The sequence below is a fragment of the Colias philodice genome, chromosome 20, assembly GCF_061535455.1.
Source record: "Colias philodice isolate Cphi_HAF_F1 chromosome 20, ilColPhil1 Martin Lab GWU primary, whole genome shotgun sequence".
Classification (NCBI taxonomy): Eukaryota; Metazoa; Arthropoda; class Insecta; order Lepidoptera; family Pieridae; genus Colias; species Colias philodice.
The window spans coordinates 6,936,266-6,962,466 of NC_143105.1; the positions used below are offsets into that span (position 1 = coordinate 6,936,266).

The 26,201-nt window shown below is 31.8% G+C and overlaps 1 protein-coding gene across 3 annotated transcripts in view; it reads left to right on the forward strand.

The window, feature by feature from the left end:
• The window catches only part of trh (PAS domain-containing protein trachealess), a 175,813-nt gene that overhangs the window by 41,591 nt on the left and 108,021 nt on the right, over positions 1-26,201 (forward strand). For all 3 annotated transcript variants that reach the window (XM_089708058.1, XM_089708060.1, XM_089708059.1), the window contains exon 4: positions 21,386-21,433. In XM_089708058.1, coding sequence (XP_089564184.1) covers positions 21,386-21,433 — 48 coding nt within the window. The remainder of the gene's footprint in view (positions 1-21,385; positions 21,434-26,201) is intronic.

Sequence of the window (26,201 nt, forward strand, 5' to 3'; positions counted from 1 at the left end):
AGGCCGTATTATGACCTCTTATTTCCAGTCAGTTTACGCCGTGAATTGAGCTGACTGGACAATTCATATAATATGTACCACAATTAACCGTGGCTGGTTATTGCGATCATAATATGAGTCAGTTCAATTCAGGGCATAAACTGTCTGGAAATAAGAGGTCATACAGTTCGGCCCCAGTATGACTTTAAAATTGTCTTCATTTATGAGTGTTGTGATATAGCAAACACTCAAAACTGCGGTCACTATATAATATCGACAGCTCTAATTCAAGGGTCGGTCAGCTAAAGGATTATTTTGTGGCTTAGATAACAATGGGTATGGGCTGTAGGGTTGCCAACAGGATGTTAAAGTTTTAAATTAAATTTCACACAGGTTTTTTTTTGTGTAGGATAGTTACTAAATTGTTATTTTAAAATTTTTACTCACTCAATACATTTGTATAACACGATAAATATATTTTACGTTTTTCATAAAATCAATTACACTTGAATCCATTATTACATCTTGCAAATGGATTATCTTATATCTATTCGTAATATAATAATTATATAATTATTTGAGAAATAACAAATTTCTCAAATAATTATATAATTATTATTTGCAAGGCCAGTTTCGTCAGCCATGTGCAAACAAGCGAAGGAATCATGCGAGATTTGTAAAATCATAATAATTATCGAGACGATGTCGTGATTATATTGGTATGGTAACATTTATGTAATATTTATTGCATATAAAATATTTTAAAGTTCCAACTGTAGTTAGTAAGTACTAATTGTTTTGGTTGCAATGGTGTGTTTAAGATAAGATAAAATTTTAAATTTAACATAGATCTATTTTTCTCTCATTTATGGAAATAACGTGCAAATTAATACTAGAATGATCAATATGAAACATTAATCAACGTTAAACATCGATAAATAACGAAATTATGAATAATACCTACTAAAATAATATTCCAAAGCTTTCTAGAATATCATTAAGTTCAGAAAATTATAAAAAAAATATTAAATTTTAACTGGAAATATATACAATTAATATCTAGTGGCAGCCCTACAATATTGGATCAGAGTATCCAAAGGGTTCCGTGCGGTCACCAATTACGGTTTCGGCCCCGTCACAGAGCTTCGTGATTGTTGTTTAATTGTTTTTATGTTGTTTCTATACAACATGTTGTGGTGATGTTTAATGTTTCGTTGTTGTATTGCTTCGGTTTGTACTTTATACAATGTTACGGCTTAATGGCTTGTTAAGGGTTTGGTTGTGGAGAGGTTTTGGAAATTTCGGGAAGTTTTTTCAGTGCTTAAACCTATTCCTCTTAATAGCAAAACAATAAAATTTATCCAATTTTACGAAGTCAGTATTACCTACACTCGATTTATCGATTTGTAATTTTAGATGTATTGACTTCGATCAATAAATTTATTTTAATAAAATTTTCCTGATTTATTATTTTCCATTAAAAACAAACGCGAAAAAAGTTATTCCGTTAATTGTTTATAATCCTTGTCTTTTAGAAGTAAAACAATATAATTTGAAAAACATTTAAAATAATAATATGTCATGATGAAGGCGACTTTCTTGATTGACGTTTGTACAAACAACGATGAAAAATAGAGTTAACAATGTAACGAACATTAAGAAATAATACTATTAAACAATAGATATTTATAATTTACTAGCGGTCCGCCCCGGCTTCGCCCGTGGTACATATTTATGTTTTCTCTACATAAGAACCATCCTGGTACTTCAAGGAATATAATAAAAAAAGAATTATCGAAATCGGTTGAGCCGTTCTCGAGTTATGCGCTTACCAACACATTTTGCGATTCATTTTTATATATAAGAGAAGATTTATAGCATATCAATTTGTTGACCCTATACTAGACACTTAAGTCTAAATAACCCTTGCAGTAAAGGCGTAAGGTTCTTTTTAAATAACATTGAATTTAAGGTATATGTTTAAAAGTTTTCACATAGAATCGTCCGTAAACATGACCTTAATTATATTTTTATTAACGACCCACTCATATAAAGAAATGGCGGTTTATAATATTATAAACAAACAAACTTAACAGCTAATGTGTTTATGTGTGATTAGACGTCGTGGGAATGATAATATAAGAACAATTTCATACTTAGGTATTGAGTATGGCGTAAAATATTACTTTGAAAGACAATAAATCTTATACTTTGTATAATGGAACTACGAAAATCATAAAATCGATAATAAAATCTCCAATTGAATCAAAACTAAGTTTACATTGTTTGTGTTTTTCGCAATGTGTTCACTTTAACAGTTAACTGTTATATTGTGCTTGAAATACTAGCTCAATATTCCACTTTATTTCATACTAGGTTTCCGCCCGCGGCTTCGCCCGCGCAGTCAAAGAAAAACCCGCATAGTTCCCGTTCCCGTGGGATTTCGGGGATTGCGTCATTTTCCCGGGATAAAAAGTAGCCTATGTCCTTTCTCGTATATCAAAATATCTCCATACCAAATTTCATGAAAATTGGTTTAGTAGTTTAGGCGTGATTGAGTAACAGACAGACAGACAGAGTTACTTTCGCATTTATAATATTAGTATGGATATGTATTTTAAACTTATTTCAAAGAGGGTACTACTATACTACACCTACTACAGGTGCGGTTTTAATAAAACTTATAATCTACCTACCCGGTAAACTTCGTGTCGTATAAACCACATGAAATTCAGTTTATAAAGTAATTCGAACATAATTATAGCGTTATAATTTTAAGAAATCGAAGTACTGTATAATAATTATCTTCCCATAATGATATAATACGGAATTACCAATACCATATATCGAGCGATCAAATACCACTTAATGTTACATCGTAAACCAATCTCGCATATTTGCATTGCAGGAAACCTGTGTTTAATTAAATCGATTAAAAAAATCGAGTAAAAAATCGAGAAAAATATCTTGATTTTGGTCGCGAATAATTCTGTCTCAGTGCGTTTTATTTTTAAATTAACGTCGATGCGCGTACGCAGCCGATTATTAAGTTAAACGCCCCAATTTGCGGAGGTCTGAGTAAGCTATAAATCTTCGTGAATTATTTTTTCATTAAGGTCGCATATCGATGGCGGTAGCGTTGGTATTCTATTAGACAGAATATTCAGTGTTAAAAATTATGAATTAATTTTCCAAAAAAATTGGAATGCGTTAAACTAGACTACCTACTCTTAATATAGGTAAAGTAAGAAGGTAAATAAAAAAAAATGATGGACATGAAAATTGAACTGGACATGAAAATTTCCTATTCAAATATTGACCATTAATTCATATTTTATTTTTTCTTACGAGGTAACGGATAAATAGAAAGCTTTAAAAACGAGTAACATCAGTCAGGCACATATTTTTATATTATTCAAAAGCATTGAAAAAATATTTTACAAAGTGGACACTGGACAGTCTATATTATATCACAACAGCTCTACTGTAAATTATTATGACAACATCAGCATTATTGAAACTGCCCGTGAAACTAGCTCGTTTAAGTCATACGCTATTATTATGTTTTTTTCGCAAAACCAAAAAAATTTCTTATAAACCGCTTTTTTGAGAATTAAAAATAAAATAGATTTAATCAATCAATCGCGGTAAAAAAAAACAAGTGTTACCAGTCGAGAGATAATACAAAATTACTGATGTTATTAAACTGACTAACACAAAACTACATATTTTAAAATTTCAACACAATACCACATAAATGCATCCTTTTTAACAACATAGCTAGTACATAAATAATAAAAATTATAGACTAACCATTGCATCTGTCCAATTTACAACGCGTAACAATTTTACGCGATATTCTAGCAAATGGCGGCCATAAATCATGTCAAAGTGATGAATATTTCGTAATTAATATCGAATAATATGACATCGTTTAACCGTTAATCGATACTTGTATCGCTCGATCGATAAATTGTCTCGGTGTTAATATGGTTTGTATTAAAATCGATACATCGATTAATAATCGAGACCTCCTGGCTCCTGTGAACCGTGAATGACAGATTGGCGTTAATGGACGATTTTTGTAACTATTAGAGATTTTAATAATAAAAATCTTATTTGAATCTAATTTTAGTTTAGTTAGAAGTATCAGGGCTCTACAAACAGTCACGATGAAAAATTTTCTTCACTAATTTTAAATTTGTAGAGCGAGTTTTGTGCACTTCTTATTTTTCTGCTAATTTGCTCGTGTTGATATTAAGTGGAATGAATTAGAAATATATTTTTGTTGTTCTTTCATTTTATACTTAATATTTCTATTTAAAGTAATGTTTAAAGTCACTACGCCCGGCCCGTGCGTCACCATGAAAAAAGATTTCAAAATGCACACTTTGACGATACATTATCGACGATTAATTAAGTAATTATCTTTGGGTATAGTAAAGACTATAGACCATATTTATAAGAAACTAGCGGACCGCCCCGGCTTCGCCCGTGGTACATGTTTACGTTTTCTCTACATAAAAACCATCCTCGTACTTCAAGGAATATAATAAAAAAAAGAATTATCGAAATCGGTTCAGCCGTTCTCGAGTTATGCGCTTACCAACACATTTTGCGATTCATTTTTATATATAAGATTATGGTAGTGTAAAGTGAATGTATTAATTATATGTCCTAATAAAAATGTTTTAAAATTCTTATAAATTAATTGGTATTTGTACAAAGTGTCTACAAGGTGGATATTGGTACAATAAATTTATCTTTATCGAAAGATCTGATACCATACATTCACCTGTTATTTTTTATCGCCTATTGTTTTACTGTAATTGTGAAGAATTATATGCGTTTAACTTTTTAATGAAAATTAATTTCTTATTAGACAATTGAAGTCATTTAATGAACCATTAGTCATAAAAATTAATTAGGTACCTTTTGTGAGTAGGTATTTATTTATTTATTTATTTATTTGGGTACATCGACAGATCGCGCATACATCATTCCTTAATAATAAATACAAAGTAAGAATATTCTAATGCTTGATCCTATTATAGATGTACACAGCATTACAAGAAAAACTAAAGATAAATGTAGTTAATGGGGATGTTTTATACAAATAAAGTACCTTAGTATATTAATTCAATATTGCTTAATTTTAAAACGTGATGTGATATGATCTGTGCACTTTTCGTTTAAACATTGATAAACTATCGTGAAAAATATCAAGGTTCGGAACTTTAGTGTGGTATTCATTGTAGGTTCTCAATAAGCGAAAAACTGGTGAGTTCGAACCGAGAGTTGTTCTACAAGTTGGAATGCTGAAAGTTCGGATAGGTTTAATGGTATTAATAGGTTTGGGTTATAATTTGAAGTAACTATATTGTTGTAGTTTTTCAAAAATTTCACGAGATTCAAATGCGAGTGTTTTTCGGGTTGTTTGATGTCAATGGGAAAAAAACATGACGTATATTTTTATTATGATTGATAGTTTTTTTGTAAGTAAGAATTCTTGTAGATAAGATATAAGCGGTACTCGGTAGGTACGGAGCCCCCAAAATATTATTTGCTTTTTTATATTGACTTAGTCAATGAATTTTACGTGTTACGATTGAACCGATAAGACCAACAAACTAAGGTCAGAAAAATTGATTTCTTACAAATTACAAAAACGCGCAGATGCGATGCGCGAATTTAACATAAACGCGCCAATTTTCTTACAATAATAACACGTTTTTTCGCCATCCCTTTCACTCGTGGGGTGTCCATTTTGCTTCTCACTCGCACAATCATCGATCCCATCGCTCGATAGGGCTGGTTCATGAACAAAAATTTGTATTAACCGCAGGTGCAATTATCGTGACTGATAGGTATAATTTTTCATTATTTTATTAATTAGCTACATGATCAGTAGGTACTATATAAGTGTATAACACAAAACTATAGTTGTTGAGGAGTTTAATAATTGACATTTTATTCGTCTTGTTGTTAATTTGTCTACTATGTTATGTTGCACTTCGGTTTTAATGACTAAAAATATGTATTATGGAAAATCATAAGTCAAATATCCTTTTTAGGGTTCCGTAGCCAAAATGGCAAAAACGGAACCCTTATAGTTTCGTCATGTCCGTCTGTCCGTCTGTCCGTCTGTCCGTCTGTCACAGCCGATTTACTCGGAAACTATAAGTACTACAGTGATGAAATTTGATGGGAATATGTGTTGTATGAACCGCTACAAAAATATGACACTAAATAGTAAAAAAAAGAATTGGGGGTGGGGCCCCCCATACATGTAACTGAGGGATGAAATTTTTTTTTTCGATGTACATACCCGTGTGGGGTATCAATGGAAAGGTCTTTTAAAATGATATAAAGTTTTCTAAAAAACATTTTTCTTAAAGTGAACGGTTTTTGAGATATCAGCTCTCAAAGTCGTAAAAAGTATGTCCCCCCCCCTCTATTTTTATAACTACGGGGTATAAAATTCTAAAAAAAATAGAGGTGATGCATGCTAATTAACTCTTTCAACGATTTTTGGTTTGATCAAAGTATCTCTTATAGTTTTTGAGATAGGTTGATTTAACTGTAATTTATTATATTTGCTGCTACGGAACCCTTTGTGCGCGAGCCCGACTCGCACTTGGCCGGTTTTTTGAATTCAATTTACAAAGATCATATTTTTTTATTCTAAGTAACGCTTGCTAAACCATTATCTATTTATGTTTTCGGCGAGATTTGATCGTATTTCAGCGCTACGGGATCTATCATGTTATTGTGTACATTTTTTAAATTTCATTAATTATTAACAATCTTTTTCACATCCTAATTCCTATGTATGATCACCAACTCTTGTTGGATATTTCAAACTATTGTTTGTAACTGTGTATTCTATTTTATGTACCTAATGTCTGTAATTTGGTGTGTACAATAAAGTTCTCATTCATTCATTCATTCATTCATTCATTCATTCAAACTATTAATTTTAGTGGAATTTATATAGACCAGCAGCAACCCTATACAATATAACGACTGAAACTATAAGGGTACAATAATTATATTAATTTCCTACTTGCTTATTATAAGGTGATTGCCTGGAACATTGTTCTTCTGAGTTGTATCTTATAATAACGCCACTTATTGTTGCAAATGAGTTATCGACTTGTGATGTTACCTTTTATGCATATTTGAACAAATAAATAAATAAAATTTTATCGTTCCTTTGTAATGTCAAAAAAACTGCGTAAAACGGTGGTGTCTGGTTTGCACGGTGTCTTAAAAAAGTAAATTACTTTCGAAAGTATAAAAACAAAAAAAAAATTGTCCAACGTCTAGATCGACACACGTAAAAAGGATGGAGGAAAGGTAGGAAAGTAAAACTACTTTATAATTAAATTTTTTAAAAGAAGTAACGAAAATGGTGTATCAGCTCTTGGACCAAACTACAAATCATATCGCCACTCTCACGATGTAATATCTGAAAATACTATCAAAAGAAAACATATTAAATACGAGATGTACAAAATAAAATGTTTGACGGCAACATTGTACGAGATTTATAAAAGCCAGACGTATACCAAAAACAGTATAAAAATAAGATGTAATGTTTATACCATTAAAATAAATTGTCACTGTCTGATCGAGTTATTGTAGCCGTAATTACGGGAATTGATACTTTGAGCTAACCGCTACAAAACTGCCTGTACGCAATATCAAACCAAAATAAACCTTATTCTTATTGCAATAAGGTGCAAGAACCAGCATTCTACAGGTATTTTGATCCTAAGAAAATAATAAGGACTAAGCCCGATGTCAATGAAGTATTGATTGGTTTCTAGGTAATGTATTTTTTTGTATAATAATTGTACGTTGAAATCTGTAAGGAATTGCAAGCTGTAAATAACGGAGCAGTATCGGCCAATTAAGAAGCTTTTAGATGCATTGGTCTTTTTAATTTAAATATCCATTCATCAAAATGTTTTCCTTTGTTTCTTAATTAAATTGATATCGATGATTTAAAGATTATATCGATGATACATCTTTATCAAACAATTTCAGAATGGTATTATTTTTTTGTTTGGATTTGTGAAATGCTTTTAAATTTTACTTTGAATCAATAACTAAACTAGTGTTTACGAGTTCATTATTAATTTAATTTTCGAATTAATATATAAATTCAGTTATGTTATTTAAATGACAGATAAAATGAACAATATTTCCCATACGTATCATCTTCAATCTTTAAAACTCGAGTTACTCACCCACTGTTTTGCTTTGAGATGCCATTACTACAACAAGCAGTAACTGTCATTTGCTCAAAAACCACAGATACAAAAAGCATCACAGAAGTGGTGTCCCGGAGACGCTATGTTGAGAATCTGTGCGTGGCAAAAACACGGAATTCAACAATGGCCATCGAAACTTCGGTATTTGTTTCGTCCGATCAATTTTAGGAAGTTTAGGTAATTGTGCTCATTTTTGTATGACACTAGATTGTTGAGGTGCTTTTTCTGGTTATGAACTTATGTTAATCGAGATTGTACGTTTATTTTAGGTTGAAAGCAAAATGTGACATCTTCTATCTTCTAAATCTTCTAAAATTATAATTGTGGTATCATTATTATCTAGATAAAGGCTTGTTTTTTACTCTATTTTTTTACAAAAAAAAAATATACTCTCACAACCAGCAACTTTGTATTGCGAATTTGGGAACATTTGAGAATATTTTGTAAAATTACTTCTGGCCATTGAGTTACTATGTACTACTTCTGGCAGATGTTGTTCTCGATTGCAATGGGACACATAATTTATCAAGCTTACGTCAATAGACACGTTAAAGTCAGAAAGACTTTATTAGTATTGACAGGAAAATTAAATTAAGAATTAAATTCGTGATAAAACGTCATTTAAAAATTAGATAATTGTAGTTTTTTCTTGGTCTAATAACAATATAATTTTAATTTTAATCGTTTTTTATTCCACATGTACAAAATATCATATGATTTTCATAACTAGGTCACGACTGTTACCATGCAATTTCGTTTTCTGTTTCCAAGAAAACTTTAAGCACTTGTCTCACAACCGTGTCACAATATTTGTCATTACGCCGCGCTCTGCTCAGAAAGAAATGTTTAAGTTATGTGGGAAACCGGCATTCATTGTGAGCGTTGTGCATTTGATACTTTTCTATTTCTTTACGTTCAAGAAGTATGTGTTTTATAATTTGTAGATAGTTATCTTGATAGTTATATAGTTATTTGTATCGTTTTTTACGGGTAAATATGACGTTTAAATTTCGATTGAATTGTTGTACAAGAAAAACGAGTAAAATTAATTAAGGCATATGATGTTGATTTGTTTGGTTATTTGTAATGAGGGTAGATCACATATCTCTGCCAATTCAAATTGCAATTAAAAAATTTAAACTCAATTTGTTACGATTACTTATAGCTATAAGCATATTCCATGCTCTGCATAAAAATCAGTGTGAATTGTTTAGTTTACTGTGAAAAGAAAATAAAATAAAAAATCCTGAAAGTATTTCCCAATCCACATACCTGTGACTAACATATCGTAGCTAACTATACCCGCGTCATGCTATACGCAGTTCAAAAGATACTCACAGACTCAAAACCGCCGTCTTCACCGCGAGTGACATTTTGTTTAGGCCGACGACCGCTTAACACTGGCCCAGGGTATCACAAAAGGCTTTTTGTACACATGTAAATTACCTTTATGTCTCTCTTTACATGCAGATTGAAAAGCCGATCGGCACTTTCAAAACGAAAACAATAACTGTTATTAATATTGACGATTTTTACGTTGTTTACTTTGACGTGTGACAGGTTTTTTGTGGCTATGCATAATTTGCACGGTCATTCGAATGCATTGTGTTTGTGGTTGGGAAATTAATTACGAAATGAGTGTTGATATTGTTGATGTTACCCTTGTTCTTGTTTTCGAGGCCTATGCTTATAAATGAAGTCTAAATCATTATTAAGATACCTGTTTTGTTGCATGTTTGATATTATATTCGGTTTTTGTGTGTAAACGTATTACTTATCGGTAAATTTATAGCTCTAGAGATGGAGACAGAGCTAATAAATTATGTATTCAGGATGCACAAACGTAGGTAAATCTAGATTTTAAAAACGACTTTTACTTTTTCGCGATTTTCCCAATTTATATAATAAAAACAGCAATTTAAACGTAATTCACAAAAGAATTCGGTAAACAAACAACCGTTGCCAATAGCAACCGCACCAAAATTGACAAGTCTATAGTGTATAGTTAGTGAGTGACAGTGCGGCGGACGTCATGCGCTTTGCATTTCAAATGCAAGCATTGTATGCACATTTTTGCTGACTTATTACTTTCTCGGTACGGTGCGCAAAAAAATTCGACATGTGATTGTCGGCATGCGGTGATAAATTAAACCGGAATTTTTACCGTTATATTCTAGTTGAACGGTTTGCAAAAAAAGAACATTTTGATATAAGAAAATTGATCTTTATGCTTTGACAACTAAACAAAGTTAAGCTTTAGAAAAAAAATGTTGTGTGGTTTTATGAAACCACGGTAAAAGTGAAACTGTTCGAACGGTTCCGAACACTGCTTTGTGTAGCGCATGTCGCGTGTCGGTCGGCTGCCGAGTAGGTATACCTACGCGGCAGCCGCGATACACGCGACATGCGCTACACAGACCAAAAAGTTTGAGACGATGTAATAAAAGTTTCACTTTAAAATATGAGGATTACACTTACCTAGGCAAAACATTTTAATGTTGTGCATACCTATTCCTAATTGCTGTAGTCTTACAACTATTCTATATATTCAGGCTTGAAAATAATGGACATGAATTTCAATCTTCGGCGTATATTATACAACGTGGCGTATATTATACTTATATAATATATAGGTAATAATTGTCGAAAACCATCTAGAATTTTCCACAATCCCATAATGTCAATTTTTTGCTATCCGTACATAATAACGAAGCAAAGGATCAAATCGTCTGCTCTGTATTTTCGCTTAAATTGTGACTGATATAGGCCGTTAGCAGTTCGCGACAACAAGCTTAAGGGCTTAGGCCTTAGATGTATGGCTAAATCCCTTTAAGTACACGTTTACTTGGGCCTCTTGAATTTTAATATGCTGTCTGTATGGCCTGACGCGTATTGGACTGTGTAATAATGATAAAAATTTCATCCTATAACAATGTAGATACTAAAATACTAAATATACATACTAGGATCATCTGGTGGTAGTGGTTCTAACGACTCACCTGTGTTCCACTGCAGTCTGCAGGCATTGCAAATTGTATTGAAACTTACATTCGAAAATATACAGAACAATATGGACACAATAGTATGGGTACGCGGTGGGAATGTTTTAGAGTATCTACTGGTATTTTATAAACTATTATTATTAAAAAAAACTATTAATATAAACTATTGTTCTGAAGTTTCTATTTTAAGATAAGTTTAATGATGTACAATTTTAAAACAAATTGTTGGTTAAATATATATTATTGGGGCTTTCCATGGAGTCACATTTCAAGGTTATATTTGGCATTCGTCATTTGCTTTGAAAATGTTTTACACTTATGAGGATCTTCATTGATTTTGAGTTAATATCATGCTATAATTATTTGGATTATTGTGGTTTCTATTTCTTGAGGTATATTATATCAAATTATATGATCTATGGTCTTGATTGTATAAAATATCAATGTATTGGTCCGGGAGCCAGCAGCAGATTTTATGACCAAGTTCCTCTCAAGCGGTAATTAGTAAAATGCATCAAAGTATAGTATTATGAAGCCTCGTGAACGTCAGCTGGAGCTCGGTTGGGGGGAAGAGCGGTTGTAGCCTCCCGTATCAGCTGACGGTTTTTCCACCAAGATACAGCCAGCTGACATATATATTTATCCACAGTTACATATAAGCTATCATCAGGTAAATTTTTGTTTGAGAGGAAATAACGGAAAATAAATTTTTCTTTAAATTTAACTTTCATGTTCGAGACACCAGCTGACGTATAATACACCATGTTGTAACCAGCTGACTATTTTTTTTCGTTGAGATATTGGGTTAGCTACAATTTGACAAATTTTTAGCTGAGAGGAAATGAATGAATGAATGTATTTTTTTTCCTATGTGCGTGGGAGGCTACAACCGCTCACCCCCCCAACCGAGCGCCAGCTGACGTTCACGAGGCTTTATAATACTATACTCTCATGCGTCTGACGAATTATCTCTTGAGAGGAAATAGTTAACCAAATTTGCACCTGGCTCCCTAACCATATAATTGAATGTCAAAATATGATTACCTAATGCCATATTAATGCTAATTAATAATGTTACCTACAAGATACAAAATTGTACGTGTAGAAATTATTGTTACTAGTAATCTAGAAATAAAATACTTAAGCTTTTAAATTGTATATTTATAAATTTTAAAATATACATTATTTTTTATTACATGTTGTGATATACCAAACATAATTAGAATTATATTGTCTACAAATTTAAATAACAAAAACTTACGGTACCAAGTACGCAATCCGTAGCGACAGTTACGCGACTCAAATGCGCCAAACTAATTTTTAAACGAGCGTCTTATTCATAATGTCTCAACTTAAATCGCGTAAGATTTAGGATATTACGGGATTTATTCTGTGAATATGCTTTCTTGCAACCTTGCAAAGTTATTATTTTTATATTTAATACAGAGTAGGAAATAAATGTCAATATTCAAAATATTTTAAGAGATTTTGAAACATAATAGAAGTTTAACACTAGAGCGCACGCGCGGGGGACATAGGTCACCCAGTGCTATATATTGCTAAATATTTTTTTAAACAATCGTGCTTGAGTGTTGTTGTCTCAGGTATTCCCCGACTACCAATCACCGGACATTTTAGCAGTGTATCAGCTTCCTTGGTGCAACGAAGTGTACTCTGCGAAAATATAAAAGTACATGGGTGACGCATGTCCCCCGCGCGAGCGTTCTAGGAAGTTTTTGAAATCATACAATTACGAGTGAAAATCAAGTATACCGCTTTTATTTTTTACTGCTCTTATGATCAATTTATACTTTTAAGAAATTATTAATATATGGGTAACTAAAATCGAAATAAAATACTCATATTCGAGTGCTAGGACATACTTATTTTTTATCCATACTATAATATTATAAATGCGAAAGTAACTCTGTCTGTCTGTCTGTTACTCAATCACGCCTAAACTACTGAACCAATTTTTATGAAATTTGGTATGGAGATATTTTGATACCCGAGGAAGGACATAGGCTACTTTTTATCCCGGGAAAATGACGCAATCCCGGAAATCCCACGGGAGCGGGAACTATGTGGGTTTTCTTTGACTGCGCGAGCGAAGCCGCGGGCGGAAACCTAGTTGAAAATAAAATTTTATTGGATAAGAACAACTTATTCTTAAATTTTATAATTAGATGATTATTTTTACCAAATTTGTAGTTTCCAAAGTAAAAAAAACTGATTGATCACAATAAGTAATAAATTAGTTACTTTTCACAGAGGTTTATGTTTAGCTCATAATTTAAGTAAAATGAGAAAATATTGATATTTTTTTTGTTTCATCACTTAAAAATAAAGTTGATTCATAAATAAGTACTTCGTTTACTTTTTTAACTACGATTTTTATGAAAAAAAACGTGCGTCGTATTGGGTGACATATGTGACCCACGCGTGCACCCAAGGAAAATTTTAGGCGCGAGCGCTCTAGTGTTAAAAGTTCTAAATGAAGATTGAATTAAACTAGTTCTTACTTTGCTACCTAAAAATGAATTAACAGATGTACAGAAACTTTAGCATCAAGTTTCAAGTTAATCCAAGTAGGTAATCCCTAACCACCTCAGGGCATTAAAAAGTTTTTATATGAGTTGCGGAATAGCGGTTTTGATGAGATATTTTATTGTAGATAGGTACTTGATAATTGTAATAGGAAATTTAATTTAGTTTGTAACCATTTCCAAATTTCAGGAAATACAAAATACGTAATATATATTTAAGCTGTAATAATGCTTTAATTATATTATACTGTTTTACACGTTTCAAAAATTTACATATTTAGATTTATCAACCGCTTTAAACGCGAGTTTGTCAGTTATTGCTTACTAGTGGTCCGCCCGGGCTTCGCCCGTGGTACATATTTCGCAATAAAAGGTAGCCTATGTCCTTTCTCGGGTATCAAAATATCTTCATACCAAATTTCATGCAAATTGGTTCAGTAGTTTAGGCGTGATTGAGTACCTAACAGACAGACAGACAGAGTTACTTTCGCATTTATAATATTAGTATGGATGGCCTGACTACGTCAGAAGGAGGGCAATGTCACAGCAATGTTTTAAAATATAGATTACCTACTAGGTAATTTTGACTGAGTATTATGCAATTCATGTATCTTTCTAAATTGTTTATTTTAAAGGTTTTTTGGTCAGGTTTTGTTGATCAAGAACGCAGTGCCAGTGACACAAATCAATAAGAAACAAATATCGATAAAAAATAAATATTTCGGAAGTTAAAAACAAATAATTTGTCCTTAAAACGATGATTCAGAATTCAGAAGTATTTCCTTTGTTTACCATGATGTATTTACATTTCACTCCGACATTATTGTTTGGTAAATATTTGAGAGAGCATAAATAATTTTCGCGTTGTATGTCTGTGAGTGCATCACCCCGGAACAATAAAGCTTTGCGGTAAAAAATAAAACAAAGTAAGGGTCGAATGTCACGGCATCAGGTGATACTTAGCGTTCAGTGATGGCAGGGCTCTTCAACCTTTGGTTTTGGAAATTTTTTCATTATTTATACATCGATAAAAATGTGAGTTTGAACATCAATATTTCCATTTTTTTACAATTTTAACAATATTCAAATTTATATAAGACAGATTTTCCCATCTGCCACTTTGCTGGAGTATATGAAACCAACGAATATAAATTTAACTGCAAAAAATATTTACATTTTTTTTATAGCAACACGTTTATAAACCTTTTTTATATCTTTCGATCAATAGAAAAATCCATCTTACCGTTATTTATGTTAACCATCTTTAAGTCAAAAAAGTCGACTTTCCAACCTTGTACATATTTTAAAACCTAGTTTTAACTTTTGTGTACCTTTTAAGCAAAAAAGGTCTTATAAACCGTATATCCCGACCCCTGCACTGCACAGAGCCTTATAAATCGTCATTAGGCCCCCGCTTTATGACTATCCCATGGCGATAGTAAACCGACTGTTGCTATTGCATTATCCACTATGCTCTCAATTGTTGCTTACCTGACTGTGGGAAGGAGGGTTATGTTTTACATAGAATGTATGTATGATGATTTTTTGGGACAATGTTCAAATAACTTGATGAATTAAAGAGAGTAGCCGTTGTTTTTATTGTGAAAGTTTTTCTGAAATATTTAAAAATTAACAACTTTAAGGTAACTAGAACTTTACTAAACTATCAAATAAGACGATTAAAAAACGCTTCTGAAGAAAGTTTAGTTGAGTTAGTACCTACATGCTTGAGTTTGAGTTCTGAACTCCTCGTTTACGCAAAGCTTTTTAGGGTTCCGTAGCCAAAATGGCAAAAACGGAACCCTTATAGTTTCGTCATGTCCGTCTGTCCGTCTGTCCGTCTGTCCGTCTGTCACAGCCGATTTACTCGGAAACTATAAGTACTACAGTGATGAAATTTGATGGGAATATGTGTTGTATGAACCGCTACAAAAATATGACACTAAATAGTAAAAAAAAGAATTGGGGGTGGGGCCCCCCATACATGTAACTGAGGGATGAAATTTTTTTTTTCGATGTACATACCCGTGTGGGGTATCAATGGAAAGGTCTTTTAAAATTTTCTAAAAAAGTTTTCTAAAAAACATTTTTCTTAAAGTGAACGGTTTTTGAGATATCAGCTCTCAAAGTCGTAAAAAGTATGTCCCCCCCCCTCTATTTTTATAACTACGGGGTATAAAATTCTAAAAAAAATAGAGGTGATGCATGCTAATTAACTCTTTCAACGATTTTTGGTTTGATCAAAGTATCTCTTATAGTTTTTGAGATAGGTTGATTTAACTGTAATTTATTATATTTGCTGCTACGGAACCCTTTGTGCGCGAGCCCGACTCGCACTTGGCCGGTTTTTCCTTATAATATCTAGGAATCTTGTTATGGACCTATACAGTTTTAAATATACTGTATTAATTTATTATTTGTAAGTAAATGCATAGTATGCCATAAGTACGAAAAAGCTGCTTAAACAAAGAAAAAATACTGTTTAAATTGATCTTGATACAAATCTTCCTTCCGGCAACTCCCTAAAACCGTCGGAGATTATAATTTATAAATAAATTTACATATTAAACAGTATGATACTAATTTAATAATAAATAATCATATTTCGATACTGATTTATTTATGTATTAATTCATGTCGAGCGTTTTACAAGGCTTTGTAGGGTTCTCTAAGACATCATATCTAAATCTAAGTCGAGACAGATAGCAATTTTACCAATTTTGTGATATATGTTGTCTAAACTTTCTGATCTCTACATACACAGAAAGTTTTCCAACTTTATTACAAAATATTTTTTATCTATGCCACATTATTACAAGCATAATGTACTTATAAAAATATTTCCCGTCATTTCTAGTTTCGTCAATAATTTCGCGGTAAATAATTGACAGCGCACGCCGCGACTCGCCAATTTCTATCTATTATTCAGGCGATGTTGCCAGTGTTCTGTCGCATTACCCTAATATCAGAGAAATATTCCGCGATTGTGACGAGAATTCTCTTTCTTTCTTCTGTGTGGAAATAAAAATATTTTTTATGCTAGGGACAGGTACATATCTTTTAATGTATTCATTTTAAACTACATAAGGTGTAAAATTAGGTTACACTTCGTGAAGCTTATTTTTGTGTTTGTGTGTTTGTGTTTTATTGTGTTCTCTTTTTTCTTATTAATTATCAGGTTGTTATAATTAATTAACATTTTTGTAATAAATACAATTCATTTAAACCATAATATTATCAAATACTTGGTAAATAAACAAACTTCAAACATAACTCGAAACAGTAACCAAACTTTAACAGATCACGCGTAAAACAAGTCAAAAGTCAAAACGGATCCTAACAAGGAATTAATGATTCATTAAGATGTCCCGATCACAGATTTGTATTCGATTACGCACACATGAACGTAATGTTGTGTACAAGTGCAGGGGTTGCGAAGTTTGGTGAGGGCGTGCAATGTCACCGCACAAACACGTGGCGCGCCGCGACGAACGCAGGCCTACGCGATTCTAGCAGAAACTTTTTTCTAGAGTTCCAAATTTAAATTTGGGCGCGAACTTCGTTGAATTGTTTTTTTCTGTGCCAACATTATACAATAAATGAAAGTTAGACGTAATTTTCGATGTTAGGATTTTATTTGAAAGTTGTGTTTAGTGAAATTTAAATGTTTACGTAATTTATGTCTTGAAGTTAGAGTAAAGGTAAAAGTAATTTAGGCGCGAATTAAACTGTTTGTATATTTTTTTAATGTATTTTTAAGTGAACATAATTCCTCGACGATACCTTCAGTCCTGTAAAGTTGGTAAAACTTTTTCCGCGAATCGTGCTTAGCCAGTTGAAACAAGTCCGTGATCGATTGCTTATTCGCAACGTTTCGATTAATCGATACCAGTCCTTATTCGATATATCGTGGAATTTGATGTTTTAAGGGGTTTTCTTGGAAAGTCGCGATGTGGGAGACCGTTTTTCTTTTGAAATGCCGACGGGCGGATCGTAATGAAGACATTTGTATTTAAGCCGCAAAATATATGTCCGAGTGTACCCCTTATTGTTACTTTAATTGCTCTTCTTGTTATCAATTAGTAGCTTTAATTAATCTACTGTAGTTTAAACGGGAAAGTAATATGGGGTATTGACGTATGGTTGATATGGGAGGTACGGTACGGTGGTCCGTGGTAGGTAGGTACGTTAAATATTTTTACATTTTTCACAAGTCGTAACATTTACGAAACACTTTGAAAATAAAACTCTAATTTTGAATTACGAAAAATGTTAGTTGGTCAATAAAAATAAAGTCAAAATATAAGTAAGTACGATTTTTATTCGTTGAAGGGAACATAATGAAATTCTTATGATCATTTGAAATAAAAAAATGCTGTTTATTACCTAAACAAATAAATTAGTACCTAATAGTGATGCAAAATTCACAAATGTGCTCTATGTTCATTATCCATACATAAGATTCCCGTAAAATAGCTATTTTTACGTATTTAATAAATACACCTATGTATAATAATACTAGATCTATATATACAGGGTGTCCCACTATTGGTATACTAAGCGCGAAGGGACTTGTAGTTTTGCATACACTGATCACGTAAAAAATACTTAAACAACAAAATTACGCCAAAAAAATTTTGTTAAATTTTTCCTGAAAATTCATGTTTTCTTTTTTAGCTTAGCACAGCCGGCATATACCGTTTCTCTAATGTGAGCATTATGTCTATGTTAACATAATCTTAAACGATAGCTCACGTGCGGGTGGCAAAGTTGGGCGGGTTGCTTGTTATGGGTGTACAATATAGAGTTTTAAAAATTCATCTATTTGAAAAAAAAAATGCGTTTGGAATTTTATAAGTATTTTTTACGTACTCAGCGTATGCAAAACTATAACCTCCTTTGAGCTTAGTATACCAACAGTGGGACACCCTGTATATAAAAATTAAAAATGAAACCCGTTTCGCGTTGTCACGGCATCACGTGTGTATTGCTGAACCGATTTCGATAATTCTTTTTTTATTATATTCCTTGAAGTACGAGGATGGTTCTTATGTAGAGAAAACGTAAATATGTACCACGGGCAAAGCCGGGGCGGACCGCTAGTTGTATATAAAAATGCATAAAATATAAATCATATTTTATTAACATAACATTTCACGTATGTTATATTATGTCTATAAATACATTATAACGTATTTTTATTAAAATTACTAAAAGAGCTTTGAAGCCATAGATATATATATCCATAGATACAATTCTTCACTATTTTTAAAAGTTAGGTAACTTAAAAAATTACTCGCGGCACTTGTAAAGGCCATTTAGCTATTTATACTTCTGTGAGGCTAGAAGCATAGAAATAAGAAAACATACCATTTCCATAACGAATCTCTTGTTAGAACTGTCTCTTTGACCGCGCCGCCGAGTGACAATCGAAATAAATCAGAATCGAATTGGTATCGAATCGGAATCGGTAGCAACGATTGCATTTAATCGATTTGTAATTGGTGTGATGATGATTAGGGTATTTAACACTGCCTCCATGACTATTGGTGTAGGTTTTTTTAACGCGCTTTTATAAGCTCTTTGTATGTAACCGACTCCTTTAGACTCAATTTTACCCAATTTAAACGGACAGATATACATCAAAATTTTTACACTTATTAAATTTAATTGTACCTACTGGAAATTTAGGTCATAATTATTGTAATATAATTAATTATATTATGCAATTAGTAACTAGTATCTACTTACTTTTTGCATAGCATTCTTATTTAAAACTAACAAAAACTATTGTCATAATATAAAAGCAAGATGATAAACTCGAACCGTCTATAGTATACGCACACGCATTTACGCAATATGTATAAAAAATAGTCCCATTTCAAATACACTAAAGCCTCTTCAACGTGTAACATGTTCGTGTAAAACTAAAAACAATATTAAAACGCTGCATAATCAAAGCAGTAACTATAAAAGGAGATCAGTAAAAAGTTGTAAACACGCACCGTCTCATTATAAGTGCATTTAATACGCAGTAGCTATACAGGAGCTTTGTGGTACAGGGCCCCAGGGCTTTCGAGTTAGGGGCCCTAGCAGAAAATCTCGATTCAACTGAAATTTAGAAAATTATTGCAACTACAATCGTAGCGTTTCGTACCTATAGGGGAAGCACGTACCATCTTAGACGACATCTTAGCTTAACATTAGGCGATTGTGGTCAAGCGCTTCCCTACTGTCAATAAAAAAACTTCCAGTACTCAAGGCCTTTATTTCGTTAACTATTGAGAGGCCCTGTGACGTTTCCCAGGGCCCTAGTTTACCTGGCTACGTCACTGTTAATACTTTTATATCGTTTAATTTCGTATCCGCGCAGTGGGCGATAACGACATCTGTTGGCAGCTAAATGGAACTATTATGAGATTGGTCGCGCTCAACTCAACTAGATCTGTTTAATTTGGAATGCGTTGCCCAATAGTTACTTGTTAGACGCATGCGGCGTGGATAATGAAAACTGAAAGGTTTTACGTTTCTGGGAATGGTTGCGGCACTTTTAAGTTTTATGTAAAGACGTTCGTGTGCTTGGTTTGTAGGATTTATAGATATTTTTGATGAGTGCAGGTTTTACATTGATTAAGCAATGCTTAACAAGACTTCGTATAGAAGAGCTTTAGAATCGCAAAAAATACAGAAAAATAATAATTTACCATTTTGTTAATAATTGTAAACGATTCTGACTGGACTGATGGTATTGTCGAAAAGAAATAGGTTGAAGCGTCGGAATTTAATATTTGTATGAATTTTCAAAAACATTTTAATTTTCACAATATGCTTTTTGTCTAGGATAATTAGATATTGTTTAACATTAAATCATAATGTACGCAGTACCAATGGTGAATTTCTGTGCTCCATATCATTTGGCGAACCATTATGCACCACACGCTTCTGGTATTACAGACCAATATTGGATGTAAGTATATTAAGATTTGCCGAAATTTATTTCTATATATCTATCTATCCTAAGATGGATATGGAAATGGAAATAATGTAATGATGGTACCTATAAGTATTGTGATAGACAGAAATTAAATATCTATTTTAAATTACAGGATAAATTAATATTCTTTGTATATTATTTAGGGTGTATTAAATACTCTGAGTATCAAATAAGATTCTCGTATGTTTGTAACAAAACTCATCAAAAAGGTTGGTGTGATCGAATTGTGATTAACTGATTAGATAGGTAAATAAAAGTGCAAGTTATAAGTTTAATTTTTGGCGGTGTACCTACCTCGCTCTAGTCTCTACAATATAGAGCGTCTTTAAAGCTTTCCTTACTATTGTAAATACAAATATAGTGATCTTCTTATTAATTATTGTAACTTGCAATGAGCAAGTTTAGTGGAACGATGGATGAGAGACGCTAGATTTAGAAGTTATTTCCAACCCTTGGCGATTTGTTGTGACTTATTTATAGATTTTAGAATATGCCAGCCACACCAAACATTCAATTAATTGTTTACACTAATGTTTAAATATAAAATATATGAGGTGGGTTGGTAAATGCTTATTATTGTTTCAGGAAACCATCAGTAGATGGTGTTGGAAACGCTGCTTCAGTGAATAGTCGGTAAGTGTATTTAATATGTATATAAAATAGCTATAAATAACAAGCTCATATCATATTAGATTTTTACAAACACGATTTTTTTTCAAATCATTTCATTGATTGAGGTTACATAATATCTTATATATGTGTAGGTATAGCACAATAAGTTTCTGAAAATATGTAAAAGTGATAAACGTTTCTGTGTTTCTTGTAGATATCAAGAATTATATTACAAATAAATATTTAATTCTGTTATATCAAAACAATCGCTCTTTAAAACAAACCGAATTCAACTATAAAAGTGTCGACCATTTTTCCCCAAACCTAATTCTTCCATGCGCTCCTAATTTTTTGTTAATAACACCAAAATATTCGACAGTAGCACTAAAAATAATCAACAATTATGAAAATCACGGTCTTGTCAAACCGCCCGAAGCATGTTATTGAGAAGCAATCTACATCCGATCGAAACCAGGCTATCTAAAAACCAGGCATCCGATTATCCGATCTCTAAAAATGCTAATTTGATATGCGTTCTCACGAAATATTCTTGTGTGGAAGTTTGCAGAAATATGGAAGTTAAAATTGTTATCTAACACATTAAATAAAGCTAAGAATGAGCTTAGACTACATGTTTTTATCACGATTAATAGCCCGGTGTACCCAGTATCCAATGGACTAGTTTATAAATTATAATGCATTGCTAACATTATTTTAAAAACTAAGAAGTCAATTAGTATCAAATGAAATACTTACTGTCTGTTATCCTGGTGGTTTAATAATTATCCACATTGACCCCAGGTTAGTCTTCATTTTTCATAATTAGTCACATTACATTTCGTAAAATAATTTAACCTGCCCTTTTCAAAAGCTCTCTAAATCAGATTCCGACATCAAATTTCGAGCTTTTCTACGTAAATTACAACATTGTCATTCCCGTGATGTCGCCGTCAAAAACAAAATGTCCGATTTCAATCCTACTGCTTAATATTCATCCTGTGTGTCCAGTAAGCCCTGGCTTAAGACACTGGATAAAAATAATGAAAACCTTACTGTAGGCCGCTACAAATTACAAATCGTGTATGGGCTAGGACAAAGCTTTTGAATAAGGGCATTATTTGGATGTTTTGTTTGCTTTTAACTTATTCAAAGAATGTCTAATTCTTCTGGAATGTTCTAGAATATCGGTGTTAGTAAAAGATGATTGAATTAAGAAAATAGACTGTTCCGATCATATAGAGGTTGGCAAGAAGTTGTAGCAAATGCATCAAGTATGCTAAAAGTTTAAATATTTTTATATTTTTATGGAAAGCGTGTTATGGTATTTAAAATAAATCATTGGCAAAATATTTAAGATCCATACATATCTAAATGTTAGCAATTAGCATATTCCATTTTTTATATAATGACTTATAACGAGTGCTTATTACTGAAAATCGTTAACATATTGATAAGAATCGATAGCTGTACCCCTGTATCCTCATTACGATTTATACCAAGTATTTATATCGCAGATAAATCTCATAACACAATAGTAGCGAGTAATTACTCGCTGCCTAGTAAGGGACAATAATCGAGACGATCCGATCGATTCCCGATGTATCGATACCTTATTCGATTCAGCTGCTTTATTGTTATTGTTTTAATCAAAACGAATTTGCATCCGATAGTTATGAGTTCGATTCATTACGAGCTATTCGAATGGAAGGTTATTTATTGTATCGATTTTATTAGTGCTGGTTTTATTAGGGGAGGTATTAGCATTGTATGGAATTAACTATTAGGAAATGTAGAGCTGTATGCATAAAATCGTTATGATAAGATTAATAGGGTAATAGTTACCATATGCTTTTGTATAGATACTAGCTTACCGCCGCGGCTTCGCCCGCTTTGTCTAAAACCTAATAAATTATATACTAAAACCTTCCTCTTGAATCAGTCTATCTATTACAAAAAACCGCATCAAAATCCGTTGCGTAGTTTTAAAGATTTAAGCATACATAGGGACATAGGGACAGAAAAAGCGACTTTGTTTTATATGTACTATGTAGTGATGATACTATGTAGTGAAGTGATAGACATAGGTTATATTGGAAAAATTTATCTAAGGAGATATGAAGGTACATAATAATTTGTTCACAATTAAGTAGTTGTAATATTTCACTACATAAATTGAACAAAATTCAAGAGCAGCGTAAAAATATTTTCAAATTATAAATTATTTGAAGAATATATTTTAAAAGAATATAAATAATTCTCAGTGAACAAATCGTATATAATAATTTCATACATTAAGAAATTAGGATGGTTTAAACTATAATATAAATTTTCATAAAATACGGTGATCAGCAGAAGGTGAGCAAAAGCACACTTTTCGCATTAAACTCTGTCCCTTTCTCTCACATGCAATTTGTATAAGTGTAATCTTCCCTTTCTTTCTTGCAAACGTGACTAGCGTACTAGTTGCTAAAAGTTACCCCAATTTATAGGCTAAGAGCTGCTTACAATTTTTCTTTCATACTCAATATCGATTGCATGTTTTACTTATTTATTTATTTGTTTTATTTATTTTTTACATACATAGATTCCTTACAGCTATTTGTATTACAATATTTATAATTAACTTTAACAAAACAATACGCCAATAAAAAGGAATACCAATAATAAGACAATTAATGTGACAGTAGTTTTACATTAATTATAACAATTACAAAGTGGAAAAAATTAATATATATATTTTTTTGGACATGGTATAAATACTGTTTTAAATCTCTGTTTATAGAAATTGCGCGCTCGAGACTTCTTAGAACTTCTTATTTCCCTGTTATTATTACCATAGTTTTTTTAACAAACTATACTAACTGACTAAACCCAAACCTATAACGTATATGAACTTAATAATAGCTAAAATATTTAAAATTAACTAAACAGTAACTTTAAGTAAATTTCGGCATATAGACGGACACACGTACATAATAACTATTCCTATGCACCTATTAAGAAGGATTTTTGGTAAAACATACTACATAGCTATCATATTCTTCTGCAGCTCTTGGTACATAGTTATTTTTATGAAACTTCACCTGCTTGTGAACTTTAAGCTTCCTAAATGAGCTTTTATATCGTACTCTGCACTTTTCTGAACAAAATTATGGAAGTAGATAGTATTATAATTAGGTAGAAGGTAGTATTTTAATTAGGTAGTAGATAGTAATACATATTATGAACTTAGCCATTGCCTATTAGCTAATTTTAAAGCTTAACTCATTTATTAACATTTTAATCGAAAGATAAATTAGTAGAAAGGTGAAGAAGGGTTACATAAAACACAGTTTTATTAAATAATTATTTGTAAGGATATTATAATCATTTTAATTTGGTTAAGAAGATTAGAGAATTGTGTGAAATAAGCTTTTGACTAACATTTTATTATGAGTTCAAATTCCAAAATATCCTATATTCTGATAATTTACCTTTTTTCGTAATGATGTGTAACACAAAATCACATAATTGCAATTGTAATTAATGAATGAATAAAATTTATTGTGTCGATTATAACGCCGTTTGACCCTCGATGAGAAATATTCATAGGTAAAGCTAATATGGATATGCCACAAAAAATATTTTATATTTATTAAAGAAATTCGTATTAGTTGCACTATTTATAACAAAAGAACGGCTGAACTGATTTGACTGAAAATTTGTAGGGAGGTAACTTAGAACCTATATGAAAAAAATACTAACAGGGCGAAAAGCTAGTCTGATGTCAAAATTTTTTAATCATTACGATATTTATGTTATTCGATTTTAATTGGTTCCAATAAGAATAATTTACGTTTTTAACAATTGACTATAAGATGTTTTTGTTCTACAATAATATTCCGAGAAAAGTTCTTGTCTCGATAAGAGATAAAATCAAAAATCGGAATACTTACGTCCGTCAAGCAAGTCATGTTTTTGTGTATTATGACAACAGTTATTCAATATCTGATTGAATCTGGAATAAATATCGATACGAATAAATTGAATTCAATTGTAATAATACGGATACATATAACTATACTTATTGTATATACTACAGAGCAATTTATAGCTACTACATTTATATGTAGTACTAGCGGTCCGCCCCGGCTTCGCCCGTGGTACATGTTTACGTTTTCTCTACATAAGAACCATCCTCGTACTTCAAGGAATATAATAAAAAAAGAATTATCGAAATCGGTTCAGCCGTTCTCGAGTTATGCGCTTACCAACACATTTTGCGATTCATTTTTATATAAGAGAAGAAGATTAAGCAGACATAAACGACTTTGATGTAAGCAAAACCGTAACAAAGACCAATTTACAGATATTGATAACTAGAATTTTCCTTAGAAAATGACAGTTTAAATCTAATAATCATAACAAAAACGTGCAAAAACTTTACGTTTCAATCAAATTCCAATTGGACTGAATTTTACTTTCCAATGCTACTAGATGTTTTGATAAATACCCGGTAATGTATTTTGTTTATTCTTTATTTATCGTAAACGTATCACTTTTTATCATATCTTACCTAACCACACGCGTACTTTTATAAATCCAGATTGAGAAACGTCAAGTACAATTTTGCAAAGAATTAGCATGTTTGATTAGCTTTCCTTTTTCGGTATGTCCATAAATTCTTTACGAACGACAATTAAAATCGTACTGGGTGCATTAATTTATACTTTTTTCTTAGCACTTTTAATTTGTCGGCGAATGTTTTGCATAAATTCCTTTGCGTCAAAAATGCCCACTTCCAATTAGT